This window comes from Nannobrachium achirus (genome assembly GCF_963921795.1).
Source record: "Nannobrachium achirus genome assembly, chromosome: 11".
Lineage (NCBI taxonomy): Eukaryota > Metazoa > Chordata > Actinopteri > Myctophiformes > Myctophidae > Nannobrachium > Nannobrachium achirus.
Genome location: NC_137820.1, coordinates 16,180,061 through 16,199,058, shown reverse-complemented (window position 1 = coordinate 16,199,058; position 18,998 = coordinate 16,180,061). Strand labels below are relative to the sequence as shown.

At 41.9% G+C, this 18,998-nt stretch overlaps 1 protein-coding gene across 1 annotated transcript; it reads right to left on the bottom strand.

Annotated features, from left to right (window-relative positions):
• Positions 1-16: 16 nt before the first annotated feature.
• terb1 (telomere repeat binding bouquet formation protein 1) lies at positions 17-18,909 on the bottom strand (the record flags this gene model as incomplete). The annotated part of the gene is made up of 15 exons (XM_080736890.1): positions 17-88; positions 920-1,099; positions 6,007-6,110; positions 9,764-9,890; positions 11,045-11,215; positions 13,093-13,214; positions 13,983-14,108; positions 14,349-14,480; positions 14,583-14,735; positions 15,563-15,691; positions 16,287-16,405; positions 16,914-16,974; positions 18,419-18,550; positions 18,640-18,750; positions 18,870-18,909. The coding sequence occupies 15 exons, from the start codon at positions 18,907-18,909 to the stop codon at positions 17-19; spliced, it is 1,779 nt and encodes a 592-aa protein (XP_080593016.1).
• Between the last annotated feature and the right edge of the window lie 89 nt (positions 18,910-18,998).

Below are 18,998 nucleotides of genomic sequence, written 5' to 3'. Positions count from 1 at the left end.
GCAACATGAGGAAGTCCTATGGTTTTGGAAGATGAGTCCCTGTGGATTGGGATAGGCGCTTGAAGACGGTGATCTCAGTCAGGCTCGCCTTTGGCATGCCACAGATTTAAGAGTGAGCTGATTTGGGATCCGGAGGACATGTGATAAGTGGTTCGTCACAATTTATGATTCCTGTCATACCAGAGGCTTTCGCCTCAATAAACAAAACTGCTGCCGTTTGATTCATCTCCCTCCCTCCTTTGTTGATTTCCTGTTTCCCCATGGACTGGACCAAATAACTGAGCCGACTGAACAAAACATAAGCAGAAAGAGCTTTTGTTTCTGTGCAATTGTACGGGTTAGGACTGAGGTAAGATATCAAATACATGGATACAATGACACTCAAAGCAGAAAATATAACAGAAACTCAAATGTTTACTGGAATTGATAAACAAAATATACTGTATATTGGCAGTACAAGATACAATATAATTGCTGCATAAATTGTTGCTATATATTAGTAAGTGGAGAAAACAAGTTCAACTTCATACAGAGAACATCTTGTACAGAATGCTACCCTTTAAATACGTTAATACCTTTACAGATTTAGTCAAATATATTACTGCATCTCATTTAACAAAATTATTATTTCTCATTTCTATTTTCTCATGAAGCATATGCTCCTTTGGTGTTGTAAATCAATCAAGTTTCAAACTGGGGCTGTAGTGAAGGTCTTAAAGATAAATCACTGTTGTTGATTTACGAAGAACCACGATTAATGGTCTCAGGGCCATGGTTAGACACAACCAACATCAAGGGCTTCAGCTTTCTGTAAAACCAAACAGTAAAAAACAATAGTCAATCTAATAGGTCTCAATGCACACTTAAAATAACTGATAGTGATTCGATATGATATCCTATCTCAGTTTGATTTGTTTACCATTAGCCGTGCGTATTTCTTGGCTAGGTCGACATTGGTGCGTCCATCCTTGAACGGATATGACCACAGGATAGTGTTCCAGCGGGGGCCATACTTTCTCACTCCTTTCACCAGGAAGTCAACCTCCTCACGGTCGAAGTCCCGCCTCGTCCTCGTCCTCCTCTGCTGCTGTTGAGGGGACTGGGGAATGAGGCGAAACGAGAGGAACAGGGATGGAGATAACACAAAAAACATTGTGTGACTGAATCGAGAGTAGGAGAGAAGCTTACAGATGGACAGAAAGACTGGGCTGTAGCATCACATACATTGGTACATACTGTACTGTACTGTACATGTACTGTACATGGGTGCATATAAACGCAGGCTCGGTGCAGTTTATTATTTCACGCGTTCTTTATCAGTCACACTGTTCATGATTCAGGCATTCAACACACACACACTCACTCACACACACACACACACACACACACACACACACACACACACACACACACACACACACACACACACACACACACACAAGCACAATTTACAGTAGCATAGTCCTTCCTCCAATTTCACATTCCCAAGCTACTCAAACACATACTTTGCATAATCTCTCCACTATACACCACCACCCCACATTTAAACATTTGGTTTGTATCAAGAAGCAGAGCAGGACGTGTTAACCTGTTCAAAGCCCTATGATAATTGAATAGCTGTAGAATTACTAACGCAGGGAAATTCAGCCAGCACAAGAGTATAAGAGCAGAATGAAGATACAATGTAAAAGAGAGGAGCATCGCTACAAAGTAAATCAATACACACAGTAGAGTGCATACCTCCACCAACACTAAGCTAAGCCATGTTCATATGGTGGATAGTTCAGCATTATGGTCGGTGGCCGTAAATGAGCTCTACAGCACCCCCATTATGAATGGGGCCGGTAGCATGATTCTTTTCAGCAACTAGATTCACAGGCCAGTAATGTTAGGGTTGCCTCTTAAGAGACATGCAAAGTTACAGTACATTTTGTGACCCCATCCCCACCCAAAATGGAAATATTTATACAGTCACACATACACAAGAACAATTCACAATCAACTGTGGATTTGTTTTCACGAGGAGAACAGGTAAACAAACGCACACAACAGTCTTTATGAGGTGCTGGTACTGGCAGCAAGATTAAAATAGGGAAGAATAAAGAAACACTCAGCGTAACAGGATTTAGAGTGTTTTACCGTAACTACCAACGTTTTGACAAGCAGTTTTTGTTTTCACCGCAACTTACAATGGAACTCAGTTCGCTGAGTCGCTTCTTCAACTGATTGCCCTCTCCATCTTCACGAATGGCTCTCCCTGCAGATTGAAAGACAAGAGAGCATTATGTGTGTGTGTGTGTGTGTGTGTGTGTGTGTGTGTGTGTGTGTGTGTGTGTGTGTGTGTGTGTGTGTGTGTGTGTGTTTAACAAAGGCTGAGTGAGAACAGGCCAAGTGCAGATGCTGGACAGCTCATTCTGTTACACAACAGGACATCACCAGGCCTCGGACTACACTGAATAGAAGGACAATTTCTCTTTTCTGCCCGTCTCTGTTCATGGCTTGTCCCCTTCTTCATCAGTCTGACATTACGTCACCCGTCACGCCTAACACGATAGAGGCAATAGAGGCAGAGCACATAACAATCTACTACTGCGTGAGAGAGAGAGGGGGGGGGGGCGGGGGAGGGGGAGTGAAAAGAAATGGAAAGGTAAAAAATTATAAAATTACAGGAAACCGAAAGAGAAGAGCCAAAGATAAGATAATGGTCAAAGTACAGACTGAATGAGAGGGCATGCTCTTGATAGTGGAGAAGAGGAGTGCAACAAAGAAACGGGGAGGAGGTAGGGAGTATCAAGGGGGTGACAGACAATCTTGGGGTGGGGGGTGGCGGTGACGGGGTACATAAATCTGTGCTAAAGTACAAAGGGCACAATGAGAGAGGAGCCTTTCTCCAAGTCAGCATGCAAAGCACAGCAGAGCCGATGCCGTTGAACCACAATCATTTAATGCCTCGAGGTTTAAGTAAGGGGAGGTACAGTAAATTAGTACAAAACCAGGAGGAGACAAAATGAGGTAGAAAGGAGCACTTGGAAATGTTTACTGCTGTGTGACTCAAGCATTGGTGCTTAGCTTGTACTGGGGGGAGTATGTCCCTATTAAAAACATTGAACGTAGAATCTGGGCTAAAGAACGGGCTAAAAATGCTGTTCCACTTCCTCTCACAGTCATGGCAAAGCACAAAAGCAATAGATATCACACACGCGAGCGTACACGCACACACACACACACACACACACACACACACACACACACACACACACACACACACACACACACACAGTGTGTTCTGCAGAGTGTGAAACAGCTTAGTACAGCTGTGGTGTGCAGAACCAGCTATGGCCTGCGCTGTGAGAACACTGGCTGAGGTTCAACATTCCTTCTGTTCTTTGGGCTCTCTGCTGCCAAGAGCTCACTGGAGAGGACGGCTCCCACCGCAGGCTCTCAATCACACACCACGACACACGCACACACATGCATGCATGCAGGCATGCACGCATGCACACACACACACACAGTCACACACACACACACACACACACACACACACACACACACACGCTGTACCCACTTGACAAATATATTTTAACGTCCATTTGATATCTGAACCATAGATTCATGAGAGGTACATGAGGTAGATCACTGTTTCCCAAACAGTGGGTCGGGACCCATTTGTGGGTCGCTGACCAATTTATATGGGTCACGACTCGAGTAGAAATCGCACTCTTTTCCTACATTAAAAAATTATATATATATATATAATATATTAGGGCTGGGATGCGATTACATTTTTGTATCTAATTAATTACAGGCTCTGTGATTAATTAATCGCAATTAATCACATTTTAATCGCACATCGATAGTTGACCTGAGAAGCATTTTTTTCAAGTAAAACACATTTTGTTGTACGAGTGAATCAACGAGTGAGTTTTTTAAATCTAAATTTCGCATCCACTGGGCCAAGCAAAGCGCTCTGATCGGCTACTTCTGCCTTTGCGTTTGTTGTCTCTTCTTGGTTGGTGCATCGCTATGATCGGTATGTCTGAAACGGAAGGTTCTGTGGTGCAAAAACTAAGTGCGATTAAAATGCGTTAATTTTTTTAAGCGCGTTAATTTTCTGTAATTAATTAATCGCAATTAATCAGTTAAAGTCCCAGCCCTGATATATATATACAGTATATATATATATATATATATATATATATATATATCCACGAGTTTCCAACGCCCCATAGTGCATTGCGCAGACGTCTGCACCGAGCTTCCGCCGCCGATTTACAAGCTCACAACGGGTTGCATCTGCGACGCGACGTGAGCTTGAATGTCTGCTGTTAAACCCGGAAGTTTGGTCCCGATAGTCTCCAGTAAACTCCCGCGGAAACTTGTGGATAGTCTGGATACACTTTCTTTTTTTCTTTTCTTCTTTTTTTTTCACTAGTTTGTGTCCCGGGCAAACATCTAATCTCTCTTTTGGATCTCGACCTGAAAAGCTTGGGAACCACTGAGGTAGATCATACCATTTTCTGAAGAGGAACACAGTTTCCTAGGAGTTAGGCCTAAGAGAGAAAGAGAGAGAGAGAGTTAGAATGACAGACAGAGAAGAAAACATATTTGTATTCATAATATGTTCATGTATGAATTTAGTCACAAATAAATTATGTTAAGTTACGCTAAGTTGTTATAGAAGTCTTTGGACAAACAGACCTTCCCGGTCATGAGAGGTGAATTTCTTTATAGGGGTCAGAGAGAAATCTGAAAAGCAAAGAAAACAGACACATGGATGCATTTCATTTTCAGATTGACTTGACTGATTTTTGCATACGATAGTAAAAGTAGGCAGTTACTATATGTAAATTCTGCTGGTGGACATAATCTTATCCATACAACCTTTATAGGACTAGTGGACTAAACATACCGGTAGATATATAGTTGACTAAACATAGATTTAAACACGATATCTATATTCTTGATATCTGCATCATTTGATTGTTATTTGTTGGCCAATATGAGGCTGTAAAACAAGGTTTTTACTGCCATTAACCCATAGGCCTGAACACATTATGACGCAATATGCTTATGCTTTAAATATAAAAAAATAGCAGATATACAAGCTCACAGCGCGCTGCGAGCTTGTAGATCTGCTATTTTTGAAAAATTGTGAAAATTAGAATTTTGACCCGATTATATAAGTGTCTTTTGAATCCTTCTAAGATTTTTGGAAAAAACCTATGTTTCTATGTCAGCAATCTGGCCAGCCATCGTCAAAGAAAAGGTCCTTTTCACTTAACTGGAGCCTAGTTAGTCTGTTCTTGAGAGACCACTATGTCAGTGGTGCTCAAACCTTTTCGTGAAGGACCCCCAAAATGATATTTATTTGGCCACGGACCCCCATTTCAAAATATCTAGTTCCAGGGACCACCCAGACGCAAAAGTTGAGTTACAAACGTTCGCTTTGAGAATACATATATTCAAAGATTTGCACACATTTTCACGACTTTTTCAAAAATAGCAGATCTACAAGCTCGCAGCTCGGCACTCGGTGCCGCGCTGCGAGCTTGTATATCTGCTATTTTTCACTGGTTAAAGCATTCAATAATTCTAGGCCTAAATGGGTTAAATCTGCCATTTGTGTCCTGCGCATCTTCTACTATGAGGTTGGCAGCGTTTGTGCATCTGTACTGAGCACAAGCTACAAGGAGGGCAGTGATTCATTCTGGTTGAAAAAACAACAACATAGAAATAGAGGTCGATGCGTCGACTCTAGGGCACATAAGAAACAGCTTACTGTTCATCAGTACTTCAGGCTTGACCAGGAAGTATTCAATAGGGATGGAGCACCTTGTTTTGGCCAATCACATCGCTTGGGTGGGATTACAAATATTTGTGTGTTTTGACATGCTCAAGTGTCCTGTCCTAACCCCTCCAGTGGTCCATGTTCCTCCGGGACTCTGTCTGTTGCTGTCTCTCTCTCCTCCAGTGTGCATCTGTGTGGCGGGCCCGGTACCTGACTGTGGCCTCCTGCAGTGCCCTGTGCATGTCGCACATGTGGACAGATGAGCAGAGGAGACCGGAGAACGTCCTGCTGGTCACCTCCGCAAATGGCAGTACGCAGCCTGGTCCAGAGTAGGGAGATGCCAGAGTAAATATTTGTCGACTTTTAGGTTTAGTCAACTAGTCCTATAAAGGTTGTATGGATAAGATTATGTCCACCGGCAGAATTTACATATACGGTAGTAACTTGCTACTTTTACTATCGTATGCTGACATGCAAAAATCTAAGTGGATTATCTTTTTTAACATTGTGGTGCTTACAGTGTGGACTGTGGAGAAAGAAAATGGAGATTTAAAAAGAATAAAGAGACGGAGACAGCAAGAGAATGAACACATCATGTTTCGCTGTCCTTTTTTGGGGAAACGGGTTTGATGGACTGTAAAGCTCTACCCATTCACAAGGTATACTGAAGTGTTAACAAACCATTTCCTGGTGCAGGACGGGCATTATTTATTTACTTCATTTTGTATTTATTATTTAATTTAGCCAAAAGAAATGTACCCCCTTTTTCTCCCCAATTTCTGTGTCGTCCTTGCTGTTGTACTGTAGTGACTCACCTTCCAGTGAGGAACCCCCACCACAGACGGACGTAGAGCAGGGTTCCCCAATAGGCGGCCCGCGGGCCATTTGCGGCCCGCGGGGGGGCTACTGTCTGGCCCCCACCAACCCCAGTAATAATGGTGGTATAAGAGCAGCAACAACACTAGTATATCGTCGTTGTCGGGTGGAAACCTCGTATCTCCAAATTTGTACATTCTTTCGCAAATCATACAGCTGTCGCACAAAAGTAGTGAAAACAGCAGATCTACAAGCACACAACGCCTCGCACCGTGAGGCGTTGTGTGCTTGTAGATCGGCTGTTTTCACTAGTTTAAATCATTTTAATATGATAAATTCAAAACAAACGGTTTTGGACATACAAGGTTTTCACCTGACAACGACGAAAACTGTCGCTGGAGTAGTGGGAACGCCACCGTCGCCCCCTGCAATGTTGTGGCCCTCGGCTTGGTACCCTAGACATAATTCGGCCATTGGGGAAAACTAATTGGGGGACCCTGCCGTAGAGCCTTCGTCCTACTCCTCCCGCCCAACACTCCCTGCAGACAGGTGCCTCCCCAGCCCGTAGGAGTACATGCAATGCCCGCCCGGCTTCCCTCCCCCCTAACACCAATTGTGTTCGCATAGACGCCCGATAATGCCGGTTGTACCACAGTGAATTTGAACACGCAGCTCTCCTACCTGAGCACCTATTGACAGGTGGTGTGACTGTCTCTGGCTTTGACATCTTATTGATCTCCTCCTCCAGCAACTCAGACAAGACATCTGTGTGTGTGTGAGTGAGTGTGTGTGTGAGAGAGAGAGAGAGAGAGAGGGGGAGAGAGAGTATTTACTGTATATAATCAAACAATTAAAGAAAGACTGTCTTCACTAGGCAGTGATTCCTGGTAAAACAAGTGATCCCTGGTAGTGCTGGTCTTAGTACCCACCAGGCCATTCACATGGTGTCTTTCTAGCCACCAAGGTATTCCTAATTGTCTTTCTAGCTGACCTTTTCTTTGCCACAATCTGTACAGTGCCTCACACAAATCTAATACATTCACACATACCTGATATACAGTACACACAGTAAATATATACATACATACAAGATACAAACACAAACTGCAATACATGACATCCAAAGGAATACTTCTTTTAGAGATGGGGCCCATTGAGAGTTCAGTGACCTACTGTATACAGTATGTGACCAATGTAATGAATGAGTTGAGAGGATGTCCATGGTCATGTGCTATATCCAGTAATTTATGGGACTCATTCTGAGATGGTGTCCTTATTGCTTTTTATCTGTTTGGTCATTGGTCATTGTCACATTATTAGTTTGATGCTGAAACCTGTTTATAAGGTGGTGTGCTGTGTACACAGAACATTTGATTGGCATTATGCTCTAATATTCTACTGGCAGCTTAGAACAGCAGCCTGACTACTCAAGCATCACTGTGTAATCATAGTGAATGTTTTGTGAAGGGTTCCCACACATTTTAACCAATGCATTTCCAAAATGTTTCAATTTAACCCAGTAATGAGTCTCTTACTCCTATGTGCAATGCTCAAAGACAGGCAGTGTAGCAAAAAATAAAGTGTGCACGCCGCAAACGGACCGTGGTGTGCATGCAGATCGTGCACGATGGACAAAAATGTGCCAACATCAAAAGTTACGAAAATCGTGGCAGGGAACTGAGGTCTGAGATTCATAACAAATTCGCCTTTCAGGACTCATCACTGCATGTTGTATGCTGCAGTTGATTGGTCTTCATTGACATCTCGCAGGTTACAACATTGGTTGAATTTTGTATACAAAGCCTTACTTGGTGAGCTTCCTTTTAACATTTCCTCCAAATTTGTACTGGTCAAGAATGGGCTAAATCTCAGATCAAATGCCTGGTTACACTGTGTAGTACCTGCATTTTCATCTGAGGGAGGCAAAAAAGCCTCTCCTTTTTTGGCCCCTGGTCATGGAATGACCTTCAGTCCAGACTCAAATTGGCTGTGTTTATTCCTTTGAGAAGTTTTAAGAGAATCACTCTAGACAGATCTACAAACGCTTGCACTTGTTCAGACCTGTAAATAATTTGCTCTGTGATCTCTTCCTTTGGGTACATTCATTGGGCATACTGTGCGTGTACTGCTACCTGTGAATTGTAAACTAGTTTAGTATTTAGTGTACATTTTGTATTTTTGGAGTTCTTAGGTATCTGTTTGTGTATCATGGATGTTCTATTTTTTGTTGTGATGTCTTGTATGTAAGCAAGGATTGTGTAATTTTTTTATTTCTGCCTCTTGGCCAGGTCACACTCGAAAAAGAGATCATGTCTCAATGTGTTTTTATCTGGTTAACAAAATCAATAACCAAAAACAATGCATCGACATCTTTTCCAGGACCTTCCATGACCCTTGATGAATTCCAAACTTTTCCACCACTGGAAAAATATTTTTCTAATTTAAAAATATTACCAGGAATTTCATGACCGTGGGAACCCTGTATAGATCACAATGCAATCATTACATCATTTCTGCCAACTAGCAACATCACGCTCAAAAGACAATACATGGTGCATACAATACATAGTGCATACAATACATGGTGTAAAAGATGTGTATAACTTCTACCTTCATCATCCGCCCACTTTGTCTCTTTCCTCATTCTGTGCTTCACCGGGGCTGGAGGCCTAAACACATGGCTAGAAAAGGAAACAAAACAAATCACTCATCAGAACCTTTGGATGACTTGAACTTCTCTAACAAAGTAAAAACTATTCTGTTTGTTTTATCTGTGATCGATCCATTCATGCAGTACTGTATTTGTGGTTACTTAGCCTGCTGACCGTTCTGTTTGTAGCTCACTGGCTCCCTCCAGTGGAATCACATGTGAAAGCAACTTTCCAGTCCCCTTGCAACTTGAACATGGCACATCCCCTCCATCAGGGGTTTGACATTGGACCCCAACATTAGCCTGGCCGCATTGGGCTACATCAGCTCTCTGTCCTTGACTGTTCAAATGGGACTTATCTTTCTTCAGTTCCCTGTGCATAGCACTCTTCTTCGCCTTTCGGAGAGTTTGGGGATCACCGTTACTTTGTTCCTTGGCTACCGAGTAAGTGGTCGGTCTGGATTCAAAGTAAGTGGTCGGTCTGTACATACAGACCGACCACTTACTTACCCGGCTATTGCTATCATTATGGAACACTTGAGTAAAGGGTTTCCTGTCCTTTCCTGCTCTGCTGGCGTTGGAAGAGGCCGGTGTTTGTTTGCAGTCTTTGAAGATCTGCCTCCGTACAAGACCCTAACGAGAGACAAACAGATACCTGGGTTAGAGAAATACTGTGTAATGCAGTGGTTCTGGTACTCGGGGACCACTAATGCAGCTGGTTTTCTATCCTACAATCTCATTCATTGCAATCACCTTACGTTCCATGTACAACTAATTTGCTAATTCAAACCTGAGTAGCAAGTGGATGAAGTTGCTTCTTCTGGTGGGTCCCATGTCCCTTTGTTAATATCTGCTTGGTGTCCCTATGTTTCTGCTGTATGTGACACCACACTGGTAACCACATTTTATTTTCTCCTTTTTTTCTGTCTAAACCTTCCTAGTCATCTCTGAAAGAGCAAAGTTATCAGCCTACATTTCAAGGAGTAGGTCACACTATGTGATTGGAGTCCTAGAACGACAAGACTCCAGGTATATCTGGTATATTGGAAAACCAGTAGTACTTGTGGTCAACCACAGTGGTGTGAGGGGCAACAATAAGTGCAAATGGATTTTCCGGATTGTGGAGCATAGTTCTTGGAAATTGCAGTCCACATTTAATAGGTAAGACATTCAGAGATTGTATATTATCTTTGAATCTTTGTATATCATAATCACATCTCAATCAATTAACATGTAACTTTCTGAGGTCTACGTGAATGTCCACGCAATGATCAAGCATTTTGAACTTCTGTTGTCACCACTCGTACATCACTCTGTCGAAGCCCTCAGATACACATTATATGCACAGTCTGTTGTACTAAACACTTGAATAGCAGGTTGAACATTGCAGATGAAATTGAAGGAAAGTGAGTAAGTGATGTGTAGTATGTGGTGTTTCATTAGTAAGCATTCCAGTGTGCAGTCACTACCATGAGGTGAGTCTCTTCTTTTTGGTTCCTCTGTGCTCTCATGTCCTCTGTACCTCTCCTCTTCTGGACAGACAGCAGGGGAGTCGACTCCCTCCTCCTCCCGTCCTCGCACCCCTCTCTTCCTCCATTTAGCTCTCCTTCTACAGCCCTCCGAAACCGACCTCCTGCTTGCCTCTTGCTCGTCAGTCCAGCAGCAAGTGTCGTCTGCTCACCATAGTTCTTCCACTCTTCCTCTCCTCTTTTGGCCCCAGTCCTGTCATCTTCCTCTCCTCCTCCTCCTCCTCCTTCTCCTCCTCCTCCTCTCCCCCTCTCCACCACCATCTCGCTGTCCTCTCTGTTGGCTGTGGCGTCCCTGAACAGTGCTGAGGCAGGGTTTGGAGGGGTAATGTGGGGCAGTGGTGGAGGGGGGTGCTCTCTCGCCACACCAACGCCAACCGGCTCTGGTGCTGGAGGTGCTGGGTCTGATGGGGCCTCCTTGTCCTCAATCTCCTGAAGAAGAGATGGAAACCAAACATCATGGTTCAAAATATCTAAGTCTTATATAGCAGGGGTCTTATATAGCAGGGGTCTTCAACAGCGGGTCCGGGACCCCTAGGGGGTCCTCAGAGTTACTACAGGGGGTACTCCAAATCTGTGTGATAGAAACCTTTTTTTTTCCTGAGAACTTTAGCCAAAAATAGCTTGTAGATCGGCTATTTTAGGCAAAGGTGTTTAGTGTAGAGGGGAGTCGAAGGTCAAGTTTTTTAAGTATTGACGGTTCAAGTGGTTAAATATCTGAAAACACAAATTGACACGAATCCAAAATACACTGATGACTGTGCTGTCAAACGATGAAACGATGGAATCTATGAACAGGTTGTGGGGGTCCCTGCTCCCTCTCTCTCAACTAAGGGGTCCATGGCCTGAACACGTTGAAGACCCCTGTTACAGTATATAGTTTACCTTCCTAATTACTGCCCAAAAAAATAACAACAAAAAAACAATGATATTACAATAACATTGATTTTCCCCATATCGGCAGAAACTAAATATTGGTTTGGGATGGGGGTGGATTAAGGTTTAACAATGTTGTTTGAAACTTGAAAGTGTTGACCTGCTCTTCATAAGTGTCTTGAGACAACCTTTGGTGATTTGACACCAAAAGATTATTGACTGATTGACGGACATGCAAACATGTACTACAAATTACATGGCAGACAGCTGCCTAATACAATGATCTCAAATGGACTACTAGATGATGACATCAAATATTCAACCGCAAGTACTTTCTATAAATAGACATAGTGTCACTTATTGTACATAGCAACTTTTGCACTTCAAGAGTTATTTATATTTGGAGATATTTGCCGTTGTCCTATCTCCTCATCAGTGTCACTTGCAATGCATCTGAGGATCACTAGTGCTTCTTGCAAAATAGTTTTGTAACCTATGATGTAACCCTTTTGAGTGCCATCGTCACTACATTCATCTGATTACCTACTATGGATATACAGTACATGTACTGTATACCTCCATGTGAGCTTGTTATACTCCGACGAAGGTTGTGTAAGATGAAACATGCCGGCATTATTCTGAGTGAGCCAATTATGATGAGCTACCTTAATCTCTATATTCAAACACAAGTATTAGTCTCAGCTCAACGATTTTGAAAATTCTGTCACAACACCTCTTTGCATCTCGATATATACTGTAGGGGTGCAGGAAAAAATCGATTCGAATTTGAATCATGTTTCTAACATGGTAAGATTCAGAATCGATTCTCATTTTCCAAAAAAAGATTTTTTTATTAGATATTATTTATTAGATATTATGATTTTTATTTTATGATTTTTTTATTGCGATAATTTATTAGATATTATGTTGTGTTTGTTCAAGTTAAAAGAATGTGTGCAAGCATGAATAAATCAGACATGTTGTCGTGGATTTACCTGTGTGTTTACATTATTGCAATAAGTTGATAAAACCTTTACAACTATAAAAGCTACGTAAATGTACTCTCCTTTCATGCCAGCAGACTGGAGTAGATCCTGATATATGAATTGAATAGAGAATTGTTTTGAATAGAGAATCGTTTTGAATCGAGAATCGGTTTTAAATAGTGAATCGTGACCCCAAGAATCGATTCTGAACCGAATCGTGGGATATCCAAAGATTCGCATCCCTAATATAGTGTAGCAGCCTGCTCTGGACACCTTTTCACTCTATTCTCCTGAGTGGCAGGGCTAGCTGCTGTGACTAGCCTTAATTAAGTCAAACATTCCTGCTACTTAAAGATACAGGCTTTACTGTTATATAGTACAACTCTACTGTGAGTGACTGTGTGTGTGTGTGTGTATGTACAGTATGTATGCAAATGCATGCCTAACCTCTGCCTGCCTCTCCTCTAGCTGGTTGATCCTGTCCTGCAGCTCCTTTATGGACCTCCTGTATTCCTTCACGTACACATCTTCCAGTTTCACCGCTGCAACTGATACTCCCGGGGACATCGCTTTATCCAGAAAGATATGCAAATCATTAGTATATAGTACAACTAATTATTCCTTTTTAACCCCAGGTTGGAAACTGGGCATTATTATTACAAAGCCAACAAATAATGACTTTCTGACCATATTCATTTTATAATCTGAATATTGCACAAGATGGGTCAAAAGAATTCCTTAAAGTAAAAAGTATTTTATATACATCTTTAATGGACCAATCCCCAATCACATACACACCCATTGTAACAGTTACAATGGGTGTGTATGTGATTGGGGATTGGTCCATTGCAATCCTGCACGCACATACGTGGCCCAGGTTGCAGGACAGAGACAGTATCACAAAAGGAAATAGAGTCTGCACTGGTAATGCAGAAAAAAAGCTCTGCTGTATTTTACTGCGTCATCAATGTTTCGGTCAATCAGATCTTCATCGTATATGTCCCGATGAAGATCTGATTGACCGAAATGTTGACAACGCAATAAAACACAGCTGAGTTTTTGAGCATTACCAGTGTGCAGACTCTACTTCCTTTTCCGTTCTGTGACCTCCCTGCCCTTTCCCAGTGTATACTGTACATGGAATTCATTTAGGCAGGGACAGAAGCAGCAAAGACCTACCGGAGGTGCTGCAGAACAGAGCAGACAGCCAGCATCAGACAATAACCCTTGGAAAAGAGGAGCTGCTTAACTATCGTAAATGCTATGCTCTATATATCAACTAACAAATAATTACAAATGATGACAAGCAGGACCGGGGAGGATGTGCTTGGACTCACTGGCCTGTTTGCAGGATTGCAGAATGAATGTAGCAATTCTCCTCAGCTCGTCACTCTGGGGTTCAGTGAGAAGCGTGATGATGGTGGACAGACCGCCACACTGCACCAGATGAACTTGGTGTTCCTCTGCAGAGAGGACAGAAACAGTGGTGAACTGGGAGATTTCTTGGTACCAAAGTAAGAGTAAACAGTGAGCTGTAAGCCTCTAGGTGTGAAGGGTACATTCACTGACAGGTTTATCAAGGGAAGAGACACTGCCAAATGCCAAAAAAAAAAAACTAAATGAGAAGACAACACTAGAAACAAGTGCAGGTGCGCAGTCTGCGCACGCACACAAACACACATAGTGTAGTTGCTAAGTCCTACCAGAGGCATCAGTGCAGAGGCCCAGGGTAAGCACCACAGAGAGCCTGTCTTGAGGGTCCAGGTTGGGGCTGGACAGCAGGGAGAGGAGCTGAGGTACCACATAGTGCTGAGCCAAACCAGACGCCAGAGCAGCTAGACAGAGCACAGTTGTAGGCAGTGATTTGGATCCTTTAGTTAAGAGAAAACTATACAGTGTATATTATATGTGTGTGTACATTGGTAGGAGAGACTAACAGTTGTCGGTGATGCAGACAGACAGGGTCTTTGTCAGACAGATAGCGAGCCGACAGGAGGTCAGGCTTTTGTCTGCCTCAGATGCCGAGCGAAGAAGTGACAGGGTCAAAGTTTCCAAACCTCCAGAAGCTGAAAAACACTCCTGAGTATAAGCTGCAAAGACAAAAGGACAAACACAGGTCAATTATAGGCTAATCTCTGTCAGCACCACTGCGCTAAACTTGTAGTGTTGTTGCTGGGAATAAACACATAAGCACCTGGGCGAAAGGGGGGGAAGCCAAACCAAGTTCCTGTTTCTACACGAAAAAGGAGGTGGTGCCCCAGAGGCAGAGGCAAAAACAAAGGAAACTCTTGTTTATTTTTTCCTTTTTATTTTTACAGAATGGGTTCCCAGATTGATAATAGGTTAATCATAGAAGAAAGAAACACGTTTTTGTTTGCAGGGTTTCTTTTGGCAAGTTAACAAATGGATGGATAGATGGATAACAAAAATACAGAAACGAGATAGAATCTAATAATGGCATGGCTTCCTTTAAATGCGACCGCCAGGTCGCAAGTTACTATGAAAACCTCCACTGTCTGTCCGTCACGTCACACTTTTGGCCCTACTCTTATCTCCGGCACCGTTGCCCCTATCCATGCCAAACTTTGCACACACTCCTTGGCTGGCAAACCACAACCTCTGCCCCTGATTTCTCACATGCCCCTGTTCTACAGGCTGGCTGCATGTGTGTCCTAGTGTGGTGATAGATAGTCTATGCCTCATTTAGCCAGATGGACAATGGAGATCTGTAGAAATACTTCACCAATAACAACAAAAGTACTTCACCAGAACACTTTGTGTGTCTTCAAATACAACCCAACTTTACGCTCTTCATGACTTTAACTTTTACTTCACCAGGCGTTGCAAGCTTCCGTTTTTACAGCCAAACAGAAGCTGTTAACAATTGGTGCACCCCAGTCTGTTCAATCATACTTACAGTTGTTGGCGACAGTCATGGAAATGAAGGAGCATATAGAGTGAAACAGCTCAGTGTGGGCCAGTGTCATCTCCTGTAGCCAGCTTTTGACAAGGGGGAAGGCCGAACCACAGATACGTTGACCCTCCTCTAGGACAGGGAAACAAAACCAAAGTGGAGAAAGAGAGAGAATATAACTTTAGTACAATGCTCCAGGTTACATTATGGATTCATTTACTGTAAGCAGACATTAAAGGAATAGTTCATTTTGGATGGAAAGGCAAATGTATTTCTGTCTCCATCCGGGAATCAAAGGGGGTACATTTATTATAATCAAATTATTGTCCTAGACAAATGCAACAAAAACAAAAAAAGTCTCCATGGGTTGAGTAATCAATAGAAAAAAAGTCATTTTGGGGGTGAGCTATTCCTTTAATAACAAAGAATAAAGGGGAAGCAATGAACAGATATGAGATTTTTTCATATCCAATAACTCTATATGACATTTTTCATATTGTTACATGAAATAGGACAAGACACTCTTTAAGATGTACTATTGAATGTGTTTTCTGGTATTTGCACACCATGTTTTGGTGAGCAAATGAGCATGGCTTTGAATGCCTTAATTTACTCCCTTTCTTATCTTAAGTAACGTGATTACCTTGCCTCAGTTATGATATTATGAATATTGGAGAACTCAATATACAGTATGTTCAGGACTATTAAGCTACACAGGTAGTTCTACCATTTTGAGGGTTGTTGATACAGCCACAAAGCGCATTACAGACAGATGTCCACAGCTGGCAGGTCTGAGTGACGGTGGTGGGCTTCTGGGTGGCTTCTGCGGCGAGGGGGAAACTGCTCCTACAAGGAGAAATTGTCAGTAACCTTTTTTAACGTGGCAGTGGCTAAGGAGGTCACACAGCCATCTGGGAGCAGGGAGGTTCCTGGTTCGATCTCAAGCTCCTCCTTTCTGCATGTTAAAGTGTCCTTGAACAAAAAAACGGAACGTCAAACTGCTCCTGATGAGCAGGTTGGTGCTTTGCGAGGTTGCCTCTGCCATCGGTGTGTGAATGTGTCACGCATAATTTGTAACAGTGTGAATGTGAAGTACATTGTAAATCGCATTTGAGTGGTCGGAAAAACTAGAAAAAGCGCTATGTAAATGCCGTCAATGTAATATTTATCCCCAAATGTGGTTCAATGAGAAGATGGAAAACTGAAGAACTACAGTATGCTAGTCAGTTCATTTCTGCAGAAAAACAGGAGTAGAACTTTGCAGGGGCCTTTGCTTTGGGATATTTCTCATACTGGGCAAGCTCTTGTAATAACCATGAACAACCACACTGGAAAATATACTGCAATGTCTTACCCGAAGAGGTCCAGGAGATTGCCTAGGCAGCTGGTCATCTGAGCCAAAGTCTGTCCTAATTCTAAAACAGTACAGAAAGAAGTATTTTAACTGGCGTATAAAAAGAAAAGGAAAAGAAAACTAAAAAACTAAACTCATTGTTCCAGTCCATTTTACTACTAAAGTCAGTGGAGATACTGGACATGGAAACCTTTATTCAATTCCTCGCTCTGTGTCTTCACATATTTATTATAGCCATAAGGAGGCTGATGCTTTCTATTTTCTCAGGATCCATGGTAAACGGATTACCATGGATGTTCTTAGTTATCAGAAGTTGCTCCTGCTTTGATGTGGTCTATTTCTGATATTTTTTTTCTTCTTCTTTTTTTTAGCTTTACATTGGTTTCTTTTCTGATTTGTTTCTTTACATTTGTAATTCTATTTTCTCCTTGAGCTCTATAGGTTGTCTCTAGTCTATGCGTTTTAGATTTTATATGGTTGTCATTTGTATTGTCCTGTATTTATCATTGATAAAGATGTGTAATATCACTGCCTCTTACCCAGTTCACACTTGTAATACTGTTTTTACTGGTTAAATGAAGATAAAATAAAACATAAAAGCCTTCCATAAGGGAAGTGTATCCCACAGTATGCTTTAATACTGTGATGGATATGTGAAGTCCCATTTAGATTTGGACTTTTAGACTTATTGAATAAAAGATGTGAATATCTTGTTCAGGTGATAAAGGTTGAACATATGTTTGGGTATAATATTTCTCAAACCAGATATGATATTTGAATTTTACAATCTACTTTCAGATACATTTCTATTTACTTTTCTCGATGATAGCATATGGTTCTCTGTATAGAACTCAAAAAATGTATCCTCAATTAATCTAGAATATTGAACCATCTTTGTTCTTACTGTTGCTTCCCACCAGTACAGACAGCAGATAGACAGCCACTCTCCTCTGTGTTAGTGGGGTGTCTTCTGCCATCAAACAGTCGGCCAAGTCTGAGAACATTTCCCTTCCGCACAGTGAGAGCTTGCAGTGCACTAATGGGAGGGAACAACAATGATGTAGCCCAATCCTTTACAATATACAGTAGGTTTATTTTTGTTTTAAGTATATGCAGATATGCATGCACAAGCCCACAGAGATGGACTGAGTGATGATGGATATCATTATTATCTTTCACATTTAATGAATTAACCTTTACAATTTCAAAGATTTAGCCCAAATCTCTTACCGGTATTATGTGTTATTATACAGAAATAAAATATATTACAATGCCTCCTTTTGTATACAAAACTTGGCTTAAAAACATAAAAACTATGCAATGTCAACCCAACATTTCACTCACTGTCATCGCTAAATTCTGCATGATTTTGCCACTTTTAGTTGCAAAGTAGATTGATAACAGGAATATTGAGTTATGTGCAGCTCTAACACACACAGCTGGTGCAGGAATTGAGTGTACAGTCTAAACATCGACTCACAGACACACATAGAATTAACACATACCATTGGAGTCTGCAAACGTTCCAAGTGTGAACAGGACAACCCCCTTGACATCTGGGTGAACAACACTGGTCCTGAAGAGGTTATACAAAAACTCCACACCTCCCATCTCTCGGAACAAGTCCACATTATCCTCTGAAATTATGAAAAAGATTGGAAAAGTCAAGTGGAGCATTATGGTCTGTGCACCAACTGATTGATCCATGATCAGGCACCCCACAAACCTCTGTTTTGACAGATTGAGTTGATGGTGAGCAGAGCTTGTTTCTGTGAATCTGGACATTTCATCTGGTACTTAAGACACGCAAGAAGCAAGCTGAGGTCTGTCTTTGTGGCTGAAATATAAGAATACCATGACATTGGACAGGATGTGATCATTTGCACACAATTTGCAACACCTGGGGTTAACACAAAACAACATTTGGACACCTGGGTGACAGTTAATATTACTTACTATTATGGCCTCTGTTCTTCTTTCTGTTGATGACATCCATTTCTGTTTACATATGGCCTTTATCTGTGGTTAGGAAAGCAAAAATTAAAAAGGCTATTAGACATTGCCTTAATGCAACTTTAACAAACT